Genomic DNA, 20,423 nt, shown 5'->3' with positions numbered 1-20,423 from the left:
GAAGAAGAAGAAGAAGAAGAAGAAGAAGAAGAAGAAGAAGAAGAAGAAGAAGAAGAAGAAGAAGGTGACAGAGAATGATATCCATAATTTAGGCAGAAAGGGTGTTTAGATTATAGAAGGGTTGTATCTTACAAACTGAAATGAGATATTTGACCTTAGTGCTCACTAATATGGCTAAGTGACCTTCAAGGCTCCTGTCTCTATTCATCACTTAAAGCAATGCAATTGACATGAGTTTGAGGCTAGCCTGAACTACATAGTAAATTCCGGGCCAGACAGAACTATATAAACTATCCCTGTTTCAACCCCACCTCCCAAATGGAAGTTCCTTGTACTATATCAAGAAATGGATTATTTTCTGTTTTCTTTGCCCATGGTAATATTCAAGGAGTATTCAAGTTGATGAAATATTCTAGTTCTCAATTTATTCTTCTGTAAATAGCTATGAAGTCTCTTTCTAACAGATTCATTTTGTCTGTCCATGGTTAAACATGCTTATAATTCCAGACCCCAGGAGGCTGAAGTAGGAAGGTCAGAAGTTCAGGGGAAGATTGGGCCATATAGAAAGAACTTATCTCAGGAAAACATATACACATACATACATACATACGTACATACATACGTACATACACACATAGTGTGTCTACATTACTAAAGAATAAATATCTGAAATATACTAGAATACTAATGAATTCAGTATAAATCTTCATGTGAACTTCAGCTCTCCAAATTATTGTTGACCAATTACTTAAGTAAATTGCTTCTCAGTTTTCTCATATGTAAAATGAGAACAAGGACATGGTACTTGCTTTACCAGATTGCTGTGAGAATTCTGTACAGACTGTTCATAAAATCCCAATCAGGTCAAGTAACTCCAGTCATGTCAACAACAAAGAATATGTCTGTTGAACTATTTTTTTCCACCTTGATGTTTTGATTTGAAAATACAAAAAAGAAAAACATGACACTAAGTCTATTTTTACGAGATAAGTCACAGAAACAAAAGCTTTCCTGAGTATACTTTCTAATAGTCACCCCTGTTCAAATGGAATTAAACGTTCATATTTGTATCAAGAAAATGATTTTCTGAATTCTTAATTCACACAGCATCAACTGAGGTTAAGACAGTGGCATAAGTCACTGATATAGCACCGAGAACCACTGCTTCATAGAACCAGCACTTCGTAAGCACCGGTGTACCGGGAAGTGGAAAGCCCCAGCCAGTCTGGAACCACTACAAGGATTAGTCAAATCTCATGAGGTAAAAGACAGTGTAGCTGAGTCTAGCTGGCCTCTGGCCAGCAAAATCATGTTAGACCTGTTTGATTCATGTGTGGTTGAATTGGCTTGGGACACAACATACAATTATGAGGCCAAAATGTTGACCTTTTCGGGACCACTGAGAAAAATCCAAATACATTTAAACCTCAGAGTGGAATCTTATGCTCCTATGCTTTAAATCACAATGTATTTACTATCCAAGGTTCTACCACAAAACAGGCAGTTACAAGTTTGAAGGAGGAAAAAGAGACTAAGGGAAGCATCGGTTTTAATATACACAGATTTGGCACTGGCACATCTTGTCATAAATATCCACTATATCATTCCACCCTCCCCTTTTCATTCTCTGGTATAATGTCACTACATCTAAGAATGCTTTGGAATGCTAAGAATAATGCGAGGATGTTCTGTTCCTGACTCAGCTTTCTTAACGTTTCCTTGATTCTTTGCAGTGTCGGTAATAATGAAGAACTGGAAGAACACATACTGAACTTTGACAGTAGGCTCCTGGACACATCAAAAACATGCAGAAATTTCGAATGATGCATAAATAATTACAACCTAAGGAGAACCTATTTCTTCCCCATTAGCCTATCTTGATGGCCTCATTTAAATCAGTCCAGGTTCCGGGCTCACAGCAGCAGTCCAAACTCAGTTCACACTTTTCAAGCATTTTACATTCCTCTCACACTCAGCAAGTGAAAGCAGAAAAATAAAAAAAATTAATCAAGAATCTCACCCCCAAAATATAATGACATCTTATATGAATAATTTATGAGTGTTTTGTGTAGGTACACATTTTAAATAAACAGAAAGTATCTTTCTGAATATCTGTCTGGGGCCATCAGGTCATGTCTGCGGCCAAGCCAGATGACTGGAGTTCGAGGTCTGCCACCCACACAATGGAAGGAAAGAACCAACTCCCACAAGTTGTACTCTGACATCTATACTCATACCATCACACACACTTACACACACACACACACACACACACACACACACACACACACACATTTATTTAATACATTAAATGTAACAAAATAGTTTAAATCCTAAATGCTAATACAAAAATATTCTATGCTTGGAGCAGTGGCTCATGACTCTAACACGTAAGAGGCTGAGGCAAGGCACAAGTTTGAAGCCAGCCTAAACTACATAGTAAGTTTCAGGCCATCCAGAACAACATAAAACATCTCTGTTTCAACTCCACCTACCAACCAATATTTCATATCTATACCTATATATGTGTGCATTATTGATATTTTCTTTATGTTATATATAAATATGTTTTAACTCAGGATATTTGTGAGGAAGCACAGATTGTAAGTATACAGTTCGTTGTATTTTCTCAAGGCAAACATCTTATGTATTTATATTGAGATGAAGAAATAAAATACCATGACATCTTATATGTTTATATATCTCCCCCTGCCTCTCTATCCACTAAGCAAAACAATACCATTGCTCCTTTCACTGCTCTTCTATTACCAAACGCTGTGTAAATGAAGCTGTGAAGCATGCATTTGTTTTCTCTATCCAGTCTCCTTTAGGTCTCATTACATTTATAAGAATCAACCAAGTGATTGCGGAGAAGTCCATTGTATGAATGTACAAATTGTTTATTCATTGGAAACTTGATGAGTATTGGCTTGCTTCCAATTCTTGGCCATCAGGAGTAATGTTAGGAGCAATCCTTTATGTATGTTTGGTACATTTATGTTCATATCTTCTCTTGCATCTAATTAAAAGAGGAGTTAGTGGATAGCTAAGTGACATTGGGTTAAAATAGAGTTCAACAGTTTGCTGAAGTGATTGTATACAGGTACCCCTGTACCCCTAGCAGTTCCTGCAAAGCCCAGATGCTTTTGTCTCCTAATGAATACTAGTTGTTACCTGCCTCTTCAGAATAGCTTTCTGGGTAAATGTCCTTAATTATGTGCTTGTGAGTACAGGTGGTCACACAGTCCAGAAGAGGGCATTAGATGGCCTAGAACTGAAGTTCCAATCAGTTGTAAGCCAACTGGTATGCGTGCTGGGAGCCCAACTCTGGTCTGCTGCAAGAACAGCGAGTGCTCTTAACCACTGAGCCCTCTCTCTAGCTTCTCTAGGTGCCTTAACTTACAATTCTCTGCCAATTGGTGATGTGCAGAAGGGTTTCATGAGCATTTGTCCTCATCATTTGAAAGTGTTCAAGCCCTTGCATGTGCAAGGCTCCCGGTGCAATTCTCAGCACCCCTAAACTAAATGTGGAATTCTACTGAAAAATGTTAATCTTTGTATGAGGGCTTCTGACTTAGCCAGCTGTGGTGACTCACACCAGCGATCCCAGAATGAAAGGGACTGAAACAAGAGGATGGCCATAAGTTTGAGAGTATCCTGGGCTGCATCACAACAACTTGTCTCAAAAGGTATCACATGGTCAAGTAGGTTAGTCATTTGTCTATCATATGTCTTCTTGCTGACTTGTGGCTCTTTTAGCTAGTCTACGCACCTCAACGTTTTGACTGTACTTTTTATAAGCATACCCCACCTGAAGCTTATTAGTTTATTCTCTATGATGTTTTGATTAAATCAAACTCTTAATATTCCATTCTATATAATCATTTTTATTAATGACTTTGTTGGCCAGTGAAATGTTTCTGTGGATAAAGGTGCCTTTGCCTCCATGCCTGATGGCCTGAGTTTAATCCCTAGAAGCTATGTGGTACAAGGCAAGAACTGATCCCTTAAATATGGCCTCTGATCTCTACATGTGTACTATAGCAAAATATAAAATAAACAAATCATTTAAAATAATGATTTTGTGTTCTATTTCTAAAAAGAAAATTCTCCAAGTCAGCACACAAGTTTTTAATTTTTTTTTACTTACACATTTAGATATTTGCTCCATTTGTAATGAAACTTTATATATTAAGGTCTAGAAGTGAGATTCCTTTTTTCCCGTTTCTAACAATATGCTACAAATTTTGCAACATTTATTGAAGAGGCCACCTGTGCCTCATGAACCAAAGTGTCACTATTTTCCCTAAGTCAAGTATCTAGATGTGCCCATCTGCTTTGGGATTCTCTGTTCTTCCTCATTGGGCTTTTTAGCTAATTATGCATATTGATGTTTCTTATTTCATTTGATTTTCCCTAGGTATTTGATTTTTATGGCATTATAAATGCCAGGTGGTTTGCTATTGGAGAAAGAATCCCACTATGCAAACCTGGGTAGACCTGTGACTTTCTATGCAGTCCAGTTTGAGCTTTAATTCACAAGTGCTGGGATTAAACATGTAGATCAGACTAGGGAAAAGGCTCAGCAGTTAAGAACAGCTGTTATTCTTACAGTGGACCCAGGTTCGATTCTCAGTGCTCACATATCAAGTCACAGCCATCTATAACAACTCCATTTCCACGGGATCTACCACCCTCTTCTGACTACACAGGAACATGTACACAGACATACAGGAAAGCAAAGCAATCATATACACAAATTAAATAAATCTAAGAAGAAGTTGTGCATTCTCACTCCCAAGCCTCTATAACTATTTCTGGCACACATAAATTAAATTATATAACTTATGAAATCTTAAAAGATACACTGTTCTACTTCAATAGCCTGTTGATTCTGTTAGATTTCCTCCATACACAATCTCATCTGCAAGTGAGAGTTTTCTTTCTTTACAACCTCATACATTTCTTTTCCTGCTTTGTTGCGGTATCTAGGATTTCTGGTATAGTGATCAAAGACAAACCTTATCTCTTCCTCTATTGTGGTGTATGAAGAAGGAAGGTTCTTTATACAGTCATCATCAAACATTTTCTGTGTACTTTTTGATTAAACAATCAGATTGCCATGATCACTTCCTAGTCTGTGGAATGTTTTACTTTTTTTGAATATGAATCAGATCTCCTCAGATGTGTTTCAGCATCTAGTGATACTAATATGTCCTTCATGCTATTAATTAGATCCATTGATTTAAAAAATGCTAAATGGCACTTGTATTCCTGAAATAAACCTTTCATAACCTTTATGGCACATATTATCCTTTGTAATATAACCTCATACGAGCTTATTTGATGATATGTTAAGATTTCCTATTAGACATCCCTTTGAAAAGTTTTAAAATTTAATACGTGAAAATCGAACTGTCGCAATAAATCATGGGTCTGCATTATCTATTTTAGTGGTTGAAATATTCTCCATAATGTTGTGTCATAATCTAAACTCATCATTAAATATGTAAGATCCTTTCAGAAGTCTGATGTCATAAACTCTCCTGTGCATAATTATCTGATCCTAATCTGTATCTATTTGGCAGAGTACTCATCACCATTGACATGACACGTCATTTCAACTCAATTGTAATTTAAATATCAATTGACAAGACATAGAAACTCGGATTTCCTGATTGTTTTCTGTAAATTTTAGTGTCATGAAAGCTCTTTAATAAGGTTAAGCTTACTCGTATGGTTATGACTGAAGAGTTTTACCTATTAAAAAATAATATCAAATGTGAGAAATGCTGTGTGCACGCGCACACACATTAAACTAGAAAATAATGTGAGAAAATACGTTCTGAAATAAATAAATTAATGTGGTCTCAGGAAAATTCAAATGACAAGAAGGCAAGTGAAATTATAAACACTAGATTTCAAAATCAGCCACTGTTTCAAATGTAAGGCTGTAACCCTGTCACCAATAAAAACAGGGGGAACATATGTGGCCCATACATATACAGCCACCAAACTAGATAAGATGGATGAAGCAAAGAAGTGCAGGCTGACAGGAACCAGATGTAGATCTCTCCTGAGAGACATACCCAGAATACAGCAAATACAGAGGCGAAAGCCAACAGCAAACCATTGAACTGAGAATAGGACCCCCGTTGAAGGAATCAGAGAAAGGACTGGAAGAGCTTGAAGGAGCTCGAGACCCCATATGAACAACAATGCCAAGCAACTAGAGCTTCCAGGGACTAAGCCACTACCTAAAGACTATACATGGACTGACCCTGGACTCTGACCTCATAGGTAGCAATGAATATCCTAGTAAGAGCACCAGTGGAAGGGGAAGCCCTGGGTCCTGCTAAGACTGAACCCCCAGTGAACTAGATTGTTGGGGGGAGGGCGGCAAGGGGGGAGGAGGGGGAGGGAAGGCCCATATAGAAGGGGAGGGGGAGTGGTTAGGGAGATGTTTGCCCGGAAACCGGGAAAGGGAATAACAATCGAAATCGAAATGTAAATAAATACTCAAGTTAATAAAGATAAAAAACAGGGGGAACATAAAATAATATAATAGAAATATATTACTATTACATGGCTTATCAGAAGAACAGGCTGAATAGTTCCTGCTAGTATGTCCTTTCCAGATCTGGCTAATAAATGAACATTTTCTTTCATTTCTCTCTGGGTGTATCTGACAGAAATAAGGAGAGGGGAAAAAAGAGGGAAAGGAGAGGAGAGGAGAGGAGAGGAGAGGAGAGGAGAGGAGAGGAGAGGAGAGGAGAGGAGAGGAGAGGAGAGCAGGGGAGAGCAGGGTGGAGGGGTGGAGAAAGGATGTGCTATCCCTTTAACTGAAGAAGCTAAGTGATTGCTTTCCTCTATCAAGGTCCTTCCTGGTACTATTTCTCTAGTACATAGAAACAAATACACTTCCTACGCTGAAAACTGCTGGTTTGGTAGGATATATAATATTAAGGAGACATACCTTTTACATTATCACCAGAAGGTCTATTCAAATATGTTCTTTGTGTGGCTTTCCCACTTGTCATACAAACCATGTCGAACTTAGTTACACAAGTTAGAGGTGATTAATTAGGATCCGAGTGGGTGTCTCTTAGTTTGGCAATAAATGAGTCACATGATCAAGCTGCAACTTTTAATCTGAGAGTGATAACAGGAAATAAGCAGAAAGCACTTTGGAAATAGTGCATTGGCTAGTGGTTTAAAGGTACTAGCTGTTAGTTCAGCAATGTTATATGCTTCATGGCAATTGTGAGTCTGTAGGGCAAAATCAAATGTGCCCATCTCTGTGGCCTGTATGCCTAGTTCTAGTCCTATTAGTCCTATCATTTGAGGCTACAATACTTGTTATAACACTTTATGTGACAACCCTTCAACTATTGAAAATGAGTGCTCCTGGAAAAAATTTCCTGAACAAAACACCAATGCCTTATGCTCTAAGATCAAGAATCGACAAATGGGATCTCATAAAACTGCAAAGCTTCTGTAAGGCAAAGGACACTGTGGTTAGGACAAAACGGCAACCAACAGATTGGGAAAAGATCTTTACCAGTCCTACAACAGATAGAGGCCTTATATCCAAAATATACAAAGAACTCAAGAAGTTAGACCGCAGGGTGACAAATAACCCTATTAAAAAATGGGGTTCAGAGCTAAACAAAGAATTCACAGCTGAGGAATGCCGAATGGCTGAGAAACACCTAAAGAAATGTTCAACATCTTTAGTCATAAGGGAAATGCAAATCAAAACAACCCTGAGATTTCACCTCACACCAGTGAGAATGGCTAAGATCAAAAACTCAGGTGACAACAAATGCTGGCGAGGATGCAGAGAAAGAGGAACACTCCTCCATTGTTGGTGGGATTGCAGACTGGTACAACCATTCTGGAAATCAGTCTGGAGGTTCCTCAGAAAACTGGACATTGAACTGCCTGAGGATCCAGCTATACCTCTCTTGGGCATATACCCAAAAGATGCCCCAACATATAAAAAAGACACGTGCTCCACTATGTTCATAGCAGCCTTATTTATAATAGCCAGAAGCTGAAAAGAACCCAGATGCCCTTCAACAGAGGAATGGATACAGAGAATGTGGTACATCTACACAATGGAATATTACTCAGCGATCAAAAACAATGACTTTATGAAATTCGTAGGCAAATGGTTGGAACTGGAAAATATCATCCTGAGTGAGGTAACCCAATCACAGAAAAACACACATGGTATGCACTCATTGATAAGTGGCTATTAGCCCAAATGCTTGAATTACCCTAGATGCAGAGAACACATGAAACTCAAGACGGATGATCAAAATGTGAATGCTTCACTTCTTCTTTAAAAGGGGAACAAGAATACCCTTGGCAGGGAATAGAGAGGAAAAGATTAAAACAGACACAGAAGGAACACCCATGGGGTTGGGGATTTGGCTCAGTGGTAGAGCGCTCGCCTAGGAAGCGAAAGGCCCTGGGTTCGGTCCCCAGCTCCGAAAAAAAGAAATTAAAAAAAAAAAAAGAAGGAACACCCATTCAGAGCCTGCCCCACATGTGGCCCATACATATAAAGCCATCCAATTAGACAAGATGGATGAAGCAAAGAAGGGCAGGCTGACAGGAACCGGATGTAGATCTCTCCTGAGAGACACAGCCAGAATACAGCAAATACAGAGGCGAATGCCAGCAGCAAACCAGTGAACTGAGAATAGGACCCCATTGAAGGAATCAGAGAAAGAACTGGAAGAGCTTGAAGGGGCTTGAGACCCCATATGAACAACAATGCCAACCAACCAGAGCTTCCAGGGACTAAGCCACTACCCAAAGACTATACATGGACTGACCCTGGACTCTGACCTCATAAGTAGCAATGAACAGCCTAGTAAAAGCACCAGTGGAAGGGGAAGCCCTTGGTTCTGCTAAGATTGAATCCCCAGTGAATGTGATTGTTGGGGGGAGGGCGGCAATGGGGGGAGGATGGGGAGGGGAACACCCATAAAGAAGGAGAGGGGGAGGGATTAGGGGGATGTTTGCCCGGAAACCGGGAAAGGGAATAACACTCGAAATGTAAATAAGAAATACTCAAGTTAAAAAAAAAAAAAAGAATGACACAAATGTGAAAAAAAATAAAAAAAAGCTAAATGATAAAAACAGAAAAAAGAAAATGAGTGCTCATATCTAAGTATGTAATTTTAATAAAGATTAATATACAAATCCAGTTTGCCAAAGAACAATGAGTTTATAAAAGTTCAGACTTAACATATTTTCCAGAAGTAACCAATGACATTTTCTCCTAACCTATAAAGATATTCAAATGCTCATCAAAAAAAATCCAAGGTAATATTATGGAGCAAATGGCTATATATAGATATAGATATAGATGTAGATATAGATATATGTGTGTGTGTGTGTGTGTGTGTGTGTGTGTGTGTGTGTGTGTGTGTGTGTTGTTTGTTGCCCTGGCTGGCCTGTATCTCATCATGCATCACAGGCTGACTTTAAACTCATAGTAATCCTCCTGCCTCAGTTTGACCAATGTTGAGATTAGAGGCACAAGCCATGACATCCTGCTTAATTTTAAAAATGGATAGACTTGGTTATTTATTAATGACTTTTGGTATAGTATTAGCATTGGGATAGTAATACAATTTCTAGACGTTTTAATAAATATTTGATTCATTAAAATGTTGAACTAACAGCTCAGGAAGAGGAAAAAATCATGAATTTTTCTTCTCCTTGAAGATTTCTGTGTTTTTTTAAAAAAAATCTTTCCTATAAAGAAGAGAATAGTTTGGGACTATATGAAATTTGTAAAAAGCTGATGGGATTGGAATAGAGATCTCTGTAGGCTCATGAATAATATCTGTGGGTCAAAGACAGTGAAAGCATGTGTATAAAATATATGCAGAATTTAATTTTTGTCATCATTTCCCAAACAATTGATTGCAACAACTACTTAAAAATTTAGATCTAAAGATGATCTAACATATATAGGAAGGTATGCATAGGTTTCTGAAAGATTTTATCATCTCAAGCAGTAATTAATATAATACTTATAATTTAAGAGAGAGACCTGGAAATACAATTCAGTAGCAGTATTCGCTTAGCATGTGTCTTACTCCTTAGGTCCAACAAGGGAGAAAAACCAGGTCCTATAGTACAGACCTGTAATCCAAGAACTTTGAAACTAGAAGCAGGAGGATCAGTTGACCTCAAGATTTTATTTGTCGGCGTACTAAACCAAACTGGGCTAGACAAAGTCCTGTCTTGGTGGGAAAAAAGCCAGCTATTTAGTGTCTCAATCGTGCAGTATTTATCAAATTGTGGGTCATATATCAGATATCTTGTAGATTGGGTATTTACATTATATTCATAATAGTAGTAAAATTACGGTAATGAAGTAGCAAAGAAGTGATTTTACGGTTAAGGTAACCACAACATGAGGAACTATATTAAAGGGTCATAGAATTAGGAAGGTTGAGAACCACTGCAGAGGAATACAGCAGCTTCATGTGGTTTACAGGACAGGGCTTTAGGTGGAAAGTAAATAGTAGACATGCTTCCTAGGAAACGTAATCTCTACCACTCTCACCATCAAAAGCCCTCGACTTCATTTCCTACCAGGAAGTATATGCTTTATGAATTCCCAAATTGACAAACCAGGCTGTAAGGTTAACTGATACATATTTACTTTTATGAGGTTTCCTAGAATATGAAAAAAATAACTTCCCAAGAGTGAAATTACAAATATGTTGTTTATCCTCTGGCATTTCCTTTTCAAATCCATTAGACTCCCTTCTCTGCTCCAGGGGAGAGCACCAACAGTGGGGATGTTCTACGAGAGTACACTTTCCCCAGAGAGTCCTTGTTCCTTTCCAGAAAAGCAGATATCCCAAACCTAAGTGTCAGGTGTCCTATGGTTGCTAGTTCCTGCTTATCTCACTGTGCCTTCTTGGTTCTCTGAACTTTGCCCATAATTGTATAAATAGTTCTTTCAGTAAATTTTATCCCCAAATCCAAGGTATGTATTCCATTTCTTAATAGAATTGTGACTGACACAAACCTCACTATGTTTTTCCCCATGCAATACCTTAGGTAGAGTTGAAGCTTGTGTTATGTTTCTTAGAATATTAAGATAGGTGTACTGGGCTCTACACATAGTTAGCCTATTAAGGCTTTGGAATTCATCAGTTATCACAGTCCGCATACCTGTATCTCAAGTGTACTGTGGTTGATGAAAATAAACATGAAATATTTGTTTTACAGAAGCAGAAAGATGACTCTGCAGGTACTGGTGCTTGCTGCCATTCCTAATGACCTAAAGTTTCATTCCCACACCTCACATGGTAGAAGGAGAGGACCAACCTCCACAAGTTAGCTTCTCACCTCTACATAAGGTCATGGGAATAAATGCACACACACACACACACACACACACACACACACACACACACACACACACACGAACACACAAATAAATAAACAAAAAATAGAGGTAGGTATATGGATCAATAAGTGTAAGAAAGAAATAGAAGTAAGAAGTATTCTAAAATAGCTAGCATTATTTCAAAAATAGGCATATGTTTTGTAATATTAAAAATAGAGAAAATCCTGTGTATAATTATTATTTTTATGAAAAAAGAACCCGAGATCATTTCTTTTGTCTTAAAAATGAGGTACATGATCATTATCTATAATCACTATACTGAGCAATCAGACACCACATGAATATATTTTTTAAAATATGCTCCATTTGCACGATAGAATGCTATCAAGATTTTACAAAAAGGCAGGGAGGAGCTAAGGCTGTAGTCTAGTAGTAGAATGCTTGCCTTGCATGTTCAATGCCCTACATTCAGAACTGGCAAAGAGGAAAGAAAGAAGAGGGGGGAAAAGCACCTTGCCAGTCGTGGCAAGTGTTGAGGAAGATATCTATAATTTTTTAAGTTTATCTCCCAATTACATAGTTCTTGCTCAAGAAGAAAAGTCTCCTTCTCTCTCCCACTCAGGTCCCTCTCCTCCTCCCTCTGTCTAACATGATTATGTTTGTGCCCCCTTCTAACTGGGATTTAAGCATCCTTGCTTGAGCCTTCCTTCTTCTTTAACTTCTTAGGATTTGTGGGATGCGTCATGGGTATTCTGTACTTTTTGGCTAATATCCACTTATCAGTGAGTACATGCTATACATGTCCTTTTGGGTCTGAGTTAACTCACTCAGGATGATATTTTCTAGTTCTAGCCATTTGCCTACACTGTTCATGTTGTCCTTATTTTTAATAGCTAAATAGTATTCCACTGAGTAAATGAACCACAATTTCTATATCCATTCTTCTGTTGAGGGACATATGGGTTGCTTCCAGTTTCTGGCTATTATGAATAAGACTGCTATGAACATAACCGAGTATGTGTCCTTGAGATATGGTAGAGCAACTTTTGGGTATATGCTCAGAAGCGTTATGGTTGGGTCTTTAGGTAGAATAGAAGTATTTCCAATTTTCTGAGTAACTACCAGAATGATTTGCAGAGTTGTACAAGTTTGCAATCCCACCAGCAAAGGAGGAGTGTTCCCCTTTCTCCACATCCTTGCCACCATGTGCTGTCACTTGAGGGTTTTTGTTTGTTTGTTTGTTTGTTTGTTTGTTTTGATTTTGGTTTTGGTTTTGGTTTTGGTTTGGTTTGGTTTTGGTTTTTTGTTTTTTGCTTTTTTGTTTTTTGTTTTTTGTTTTTTGTTTTTAGCCATTTTGATTGGTGTAAGGTAGAATTTCAGGGTCATTTTGATTTGCATTTCCCTGATGACTAATGAGGAGATAAGGGAACAGGATCTGGTATTGGGGGAGGAGACAAGAGAGATAGCCAGAGGGCCAGGAGAATTAATGGATATATGCAGATGCTAGGGGTGGGGGAACCCTCTAGAAAAATCAGAGACCTTGGATAGGGGAGCCTCCCAGGACTCAATGTGGGTGACTTTAGTTAAAACGCTCAATGCTGGGTCTAAGGAACCTGAAGAGACAGACCAGCTACAGTAGTTACACAGGACCCCCATTGGAGAAATGGTGATGTCAACCCACCTACAAAATTTATCCCATCTAAAGAAATGCAGGGACAAAAATATAGACCAAAGACTGAAGGAATGATCCACCAGCAACAGGGCCAAGTTGGCATACATTCCATGGGTGGGCACCAAAATGCTGACACCATTACTGATTCTATGTTGTGCTTACAGACCGGAGCCAAGCATGGCTGTTCTCTGATAGGCTCTACCCAGTAGCTGACTTGAGATAGATTCAGATACCCATAGCCAAGCACTGGATAGAGGTTGGGGACCTGTATGGAAGACTTAGAGAAAGGACTGAAGGATAAGGGGATGGCAACCCCATGGGAAGATCAACAATGTCAACTACTTTGGACACCAACAAATCCTCAGATGCTGAGCCACCTTCCAAAAAGCATACTAGGCTGGTCTGAGAACCCCTGCACTTAAGCAGCAGAAGGCTGCCTTGTCTGGCCTCAGTGGGAGAGGGTGTGCTTATTCCTTTAGAGACTTGATGTTCAAGGTCAGGGGATACCTGGAGGGCACCCTCTCTTAGGTGAAGAGTAGGGGGAGAGGGGAAGAACTCTGTGAGGGGGGATGAAGGCAACATTTGCCATGTAAATAAATGAAATAATTAATAAAAGAGAAGAAAAGTCTCCTTAACACCTTGAGAAAAGAAAAGAAAAGAAAAACAATATACTCAAAATCTACCCATATATACTAATATATAACATGGTTAACCAATATGTCAAATTCAATTTAGTTTCAAGGCTAAAAGAGAGAGAAACTTCATGTCAAACTGAGAATAACTATTAGGGCTTCAGACAGTAACTGTATCAAAACTGCCAAACGCCCATATATCAAGGAGTTAATAAACAAATTGTGCTACCTGGTAAATCTAACCTATGTAAATCTAACACATAAGAGACTGAGTCAGTAGCCTCACAGAGAGATTTGAAGTGCCAGGGTAGGGGGATACCCAGGTGGTCTATACCCACTCAGAGAAGAAGGGGGAATAGGGGAAAGATTGTGGGAAAGGATGACTGAGAGGGGGGCAATGATGGAGAAATAAAGTTAATAAATAAAACAAATACATAAATACATAAATACATAAATACATAAATACATAAATACATAAATACATAAATAAATAAATAAATAAATAAATAAATAAATAAATAAATAAATAAAGATTGAGTTAAGAGAATCAGGAATTCAAGATTAGCCCCAACAAAGAGGGTGGGCTATAGAAAATCCTGCTTAAAAAATACAAACACAGAGCTGGAAGGTCATTCAGTCTGTAAATGTTCTTGTTGCCAAACATGAGTTTACTTGCTGTGATTCACATGATGGAAATAGAAAATCAGTTCCTGCGATTTCTCCTCTTACCTCCACATAAGGTCAGTGACATACATGTACACATACATACACTAAATCGATCAATCAGTAAATATACCTTGAACCACAAATACAAAAATTAAAATATGATAAACAGAATATTTCTCATGAATAAAAGAACTAACTACTGCACCTAGATTTATATCGATAAAATTCCATAGGTATTCTATTAAGAAAAATAGAGAAAATAAAATATACCATTCACATACAATGCTTTGCTATCTAAGAGCAAGCAAAACTAATCTACATTGAGTCCATAGTGATTTCTAGAAATAAATTAAATTAGATGTGAAAAATGTATGTTTCTGGGTGATAAAATTACCCTTATTTGAGGTGGCAGATATAAGAATGTATACAATTTTTAAATACTTAACATGTCTATATTAGCTCCCCAAATAATAAATGCTAATGGAAAGCATCTGCCAAGGCAAAAATATAAGCAAGAGCAAAGAATGAAGATACAGTTTAGAAAACAAAAGTAATGTGCTCTGGTTCAGAGACATTCTCAATATGCCTTGCTGCACATTCCAGTCACCTGGGGGAGCTTTTACAACAGATCCCAGTGGCACCCAAGAGATCTCAATGTTTAATTTGTGGTGAACACTAAGCATCAGTAACTTATGCATCCCAGACTACTCTTCTATGAAGGCACATTAGAAGATCTGGAGTGAGGGGGTAAGAAAAAGATTAAGATAGACAAATGGTGAATGAAAGTCTAGTTTGCAGGGGTAGAGACCCAGATACACTGAATATTTTTAAATAACACAATGAAAATAAGCAGAACTGTGAGAATAGAAAGATTCGTCATCTCACACCTGTGTTCTCTGGCAAACAGACATGGAGACAAAGCAGAAATAGCAGGGTGGCCAAAAGACTTAGGCAAGGGGTAATGTGATACAGATCTAATGCTATAGCCATGGGAATTGAAGATGATACTAATATATTTTACAGCCTGCAATTGTATAAAGTACATGGATGAGTGGACTGATACATTCAAATATTCTGTTTTTGTTCATCAAAGATTAGTTTGTCAGAGTCTAGGAACAAAATGATAAAAAGTTCCAAATCTAAGAATAGCAGGACAAAGAAGAAGAGGAGAAGGAGGAGGAGGAGGAGAAGGAGGAGGAGAAGGAGGAGGAGGAGGAGGAGGAGGAGGAGGAGGAGGAGAAGAAGAAGGAGAAGAAGAGGAGGAGGAAGAAAGGAGGAGGAGGAGGAAGAAAGGAGGAGGAGGAGGAGGAGTTCCCTGCACTCAAACCCCGTGAAGAAGAGAGCAGACCACCCAGGAATGCAGACATCCTGAGACCTCAGGACAGACTGCCACTTCTGCACACCTCGGCCCACATCCATGGTCCAAGAAGAAATTGCACAGTGCCTCTGGACACAGGGATATAGGAACTTCAGCAAAGTGTTGGGGTTTTAAATTAACTCAAACAAATAAGTAGCCTTTCTCTACTCAAAGGATAAACAGGCTGAGAAAGAAATTAAGAAAATTACACCCTTCACAATAGTACCAAATAACATAAAATATCTTGGTGTGACTTTAGCCAAGCAAGTGAAAGATTTTTATGACAAGAACTTCAAGTCTCTGAAGAAAGAAATTGAGGAAGGTCTCAGAATATGGAAAGAATAATGTTCAAAATGCAAGTAAAGAAATATATCTAACAAAAAATTTTAAAAAATAAAAATAAGTAGTTTATTTTTCCATGAGTCTTCCTTGGAAAAAGACTAAGTTTTCTTTTGTAAGAAAGATAGCTTCTGGGTTAGAGATTTACTAAGGACAAATTACTTTTAAGGGTAGGCTGCATGCCTAGTAGCAAATGGTCAATAGAACATGGACTCAATATCTTTGTAGGTTCCTTGTCCCATAATGCTGTGTCAGCATTTTTGCTCTTTGTTTGTTTGTTAACTTTATCTTAATGTTTATTTTATATTATTTATATTTTTTTCTTTTTGGTCCTATAGGTCGTTTGTGAATATATAATAGCTTCTAGTTTGGTGTATTTATGGAATTCCTAAGTGTCTTAACAAGTGAGTCTCTGTGTCTCCATTTCTTGTGACTTTTCTTGGACTATTTTCCCTGTGTTTGCTTTGTCCTATTCCCATGTATTAGTTTTTGCTTAATCTTATTAAATTATATTTGATTTTATTATTATCCATTAGAAGCCTGTTTATTTTCTGGTGACAGACAGAAGAGGAGTGAATAGGGATTGGAGAGAGCAATAAGGAGGTACTGAGAAGATTAGAGGGAGGAATGATCATAATCAGCATATATTATGTAAGAAAAATTGTATTTTCAATTAAAAGAAAGGAAGGAAGGAAGGAAGAAAGGAAGAAAGGAAGAAAGAAAGAAAGAAAGAAAGAAAGAAAGAAAGAAAGAAGGAAGGAAGGAAAGAAAGGCCCTTATACTCCAAAGGATTGCATTATCAAAAAAGGCAGTAATATAATGGGCATTTGGGGAAAAACTTAAAGAGTACAGTTTTTTTGTTTACTTGTTTATATTTGAGGTATGTCTCATAGGTTAGAATGTAGACTGTATAATGGGAAACCTACCAGACAAAGGAACTAGAGCACATGGAAAAGTTTGCAACAGATTAGTCGTTAGAATCCTACAGATCAATGATATCGGATAACTTTGAAAGAATACAAAAGGGTAGCTATGATGGTTCATGCCTATAATCACAGCATTGAGGTAATGATTTCCATGAGAGTTCAAGTCTAGTCTGGGATATATAATGCACAGCAACAAGCCTAGGCTAGATAGAGAACTTACAAAAACAAAGAGAGTAGGGGTTGTGATTGTGAGGTAATGAAGAAGGGTGGCAAAGGAAACAAACTGTCTCAAGTCAAAGTCTTAGTGGGGGGCTTGCAAGATACTTACTTGGTGAGCATGCACCCTACCCACCCACACATACACACATATGCACACTTTCGGGTCTTCAAATATGCTAGTGTCCTAAAACCACTGAATGTTTTGTACTGTCTACCCTTCAGGGATATTCTCTCTCTCTCTCTCTCTCTCTCTCTCTCTCTCTCTCTCTCTCTCTCTCTCTCTCCCTCCCTCCCTCCCTCCCTCCCTCCCTCCCTCCCTCTCTCTCTCTCTCTCTCTCTCTCTCTCTCTCTCTCTCTCTCTCTCTCTTTCTCTCTGTTACAACTGAGTTTTGGCAGCAGCTATTGTAACTTACAGGAATCCTAACTACAGAAAGGTGATTAAATTTGCAATAACAATATGCATGAAGCAGACCCATGTTTGTTTTTTAATTATGAAACTTTTTTTTTGTTTGTCTGTGCTGGGCATTGAACCTAGAGCTATAGTTCCAGCCCTGAGACAAATTCTTATGTGGTGGTTTCATCTGTTTCTGAAGGTTATTACCTAAGCAGTTATATACATAATTCAGCATTCCTGTGAGAATGTCCAGGTCCTGATATGCTTTCTTAGAAATATATCATAATTCTTGTTAAATGTCTGACACGATAGACGTGTCAGTTTCTTAGACTCGGTAATTATATATTGTGTACATAATGAGAAATTTAAATATGTGTCAAAAAACATGTCTGCTCTACTTACCAGCTTTCTTTTGATCCTGGGATCTAAATGAATAGAACATGAGCATAGTATCCATGGTAATTAGGGAGATAGTCGTTCCTGTATCCTCATCATCACTGCCAGGATTCCTGAGCCCTGCATTCTTCAAGTCACCCTAGCCAAGTGATGATGATCTTTAACAACAGCCACAAAGCCTCAGCCTACTTAGAAAAATATTCAATACCCTTTAGACATTTTCCAGAACTTGGATTCAACCTGAGGTATTTCTAGTTTGCTTCCATGACTTTCCTACAGCACACACAATCTCCCTCTCTCTCTCTCTCTACACACACACACACACACACACACACACACACACAAACACACACAAACACACACAAACACACACAAACACACACACACACACACACACAGAGAGAGAGAGAGAGAGAGAGAGAGAGAGAGAGAGAGCGCTAACACTCCTTCTTACTTCAGCTTTCCTCAACCAGGTGCCCTGTTCCCAACAATGTTAAAAAGTCACAAAGTATGTGGCTACGTTTTAGCAAAAGAATCAATGGTATCCATACCTGACAGAAACGGTGCCTCCAGCTCCAACAGCTCCAGATATACTCAGTAAGCCTGCCCCTATCCATCTTGGAAGGAGCTTATGTACACCGCCAGGATACAGGCTTCTGTGACTCCTGAGACCAGCAAGAGCAACTGCTGACGTAGTATATTCTTATCTATCTAAGAGATTGGCTCAAAGTAGCCCTTTTAGCTTTTGCTCTTGCCATGATGCCCTCAGGGTAAGACTCAGGCAGGATTCCACAAAGGCCAATTCTAATGACAAGGTGACCAATACCTCAGAAAACCTACTTTCTCAAAGTGGCCAGCCATTCCTTTAACCAAGGGAGTATGTCTCTCACCTCTTTACAATGAAAAGAATCATTCTACTACAGAGTCCCTTTCAAATCAGCCTATGAGCACTTCCCTGAAGCCTGCTGGTCTCTCACATATGTATCAGTTTCTCAGGGAAAATAATGTAGGTCTCAGTAAATATTTTAGTAGGACATCGTGGCTCTTCGGTAATCTCCCACTGCTGAGGCTGAAACAAGATTGTTTATGTGAGCACAAAGCTAACCCGAGCTACAAAACTTTTCCTATCTCAAAAATATAAAGAAGTCACTGTTCCTTCTATATCTCTAGACATAGAAATTGCAGGAGCAAAAGCACAGGCAATTTTAGTTACTTGCAATGAAGTACACACAATCTCACCATTTAAAAAAGCCAGTTTTAAGGGAAATGTGTTAATATAAACAACCCAGCTAAGCATTATTATATTCTGGGACCCAATTATTTATAAGTGATAAAGTTGAAGCAAAAATAATCAGGGGGGGTTAAAGAGATTTGTCATCAAGACTTTGATTCCCCACGCCCATATGGACAGATGTCAACTCCAACTTCAGGGGATTAAACATTTTGGACTCTTAAGGCAACTGCACTTCTACAGTCACATCCCTCAAATACACACACACACACACACACACACACACACACACACACACACACACAAACACACTTTCTTTTAAATCTTAAAAATGCACTTTTTATTTTTATTGGATATTTTATGTATTTATATTTCAAACTTTATACAAACCCACAAAGCACTCACTCTTAGCTTTAATCTAGCAATATTTATTGTAGGAGATGGATGAAGAAGATTTGAGTACAAGACCATCCTTAGATCCTGGAGACTGACAAAAAACAGAGATAAAGAGGGAGAGAGGAGGAGAATGAAAGTAATGTACAAGGTTCATCATATTAAATAACCCTTCTGAGTACAATCATTACAAGCTGTACCTACGGTTTCTAGGATTAGCACTCATAGCTAATATACACCCAATTTAATTTACTTGCCTAGCACTGTTACATGTTTTAGTCACAAGCCTCCTGGATGTGTTCTATGATTGGCCTTATATTATAGATAAGGAAATACAACCTGGAAAAAAAAAACGAAGGGGCATTCTTGGTGATGCAAAAACTTTTAAACAAAAATATTAAGAATTAAAGTCAACTATGATCACACCTGAGTCTATACTTGCAACAGACTCCTCTTACCATTGCTGGTTACCATAAAATCCTGAGGTGATGGTGATGAACTCTTACTCTGATAAATAGGACTGGTGTTGCTCACACTTCCCCTGGGCTACTATTGTGGACTATTAAGTCATAGACTGATGCTTCTATTGAGAGCTAGAAGGGGTATGGGGTAGCTGCCAAAAATATAAAAACTGGAACTTTGGGCCAAGGCTTCTGCAAAAGGAAATACAGAAATGTGAACTAACTTGTATACACAGTTTTCTCCATAAGGACATTTGCCTGCTCTATACCTATGATGAAAGTAGACTTGGTTCTTTTTTTTTTTTTTTTCCGGAGCTGGGGACCGAACCAGGGCCTTGCGCTTCCTAG

At 38.3% G+C, this 20,423-nt stretch overlaps 1 protein-coding gene across 1 annotated transcript in view; it reads right to left on the bottom strand.

Annotated features, from left to right (window-relative positions):
* Slc6a14 (solute carrier family 6 member 14) overlaps positions 1–18,690 on the bottom strand; it is a 60,460-nt gene extending 41,770 nt beyond the window's left edge. The window contains exon 1 of the mRNA XM_039099573.2: positions 18,542–18,690. Coding sequence (XP_038955501.1) covers positions 18,542–18,607 — 66 coding nt within the window. The 5' untranslated portion in view covers positions 18,608–18,690. The remainder of the gene's footprint in view (positions 1–18,541) is intronic.
* Between the last annotated feature and the right edge of the window lie 1,733 nt (positions 18,691–20,423).

Source organism: Rattus norvegicus, chromosome X (assembly GCF_036323735.1).
Source record: "Rattus norvegicus strain BN/NHsdMcwi chromosome X, GRCr8, whole genome shotgun sequence".
Classification (NCBI taxonomy): Eukaryota; Metazoa; Chordata; class Mammalia; order Rodentia; family Muridae; genus Rattus; species Rattus norvegicus.
The sequence above is the reverse complement of the archived record's forward strand: the minus strand, read 5'-3'. Positions and strand labels throughout refer to the sequence as shown.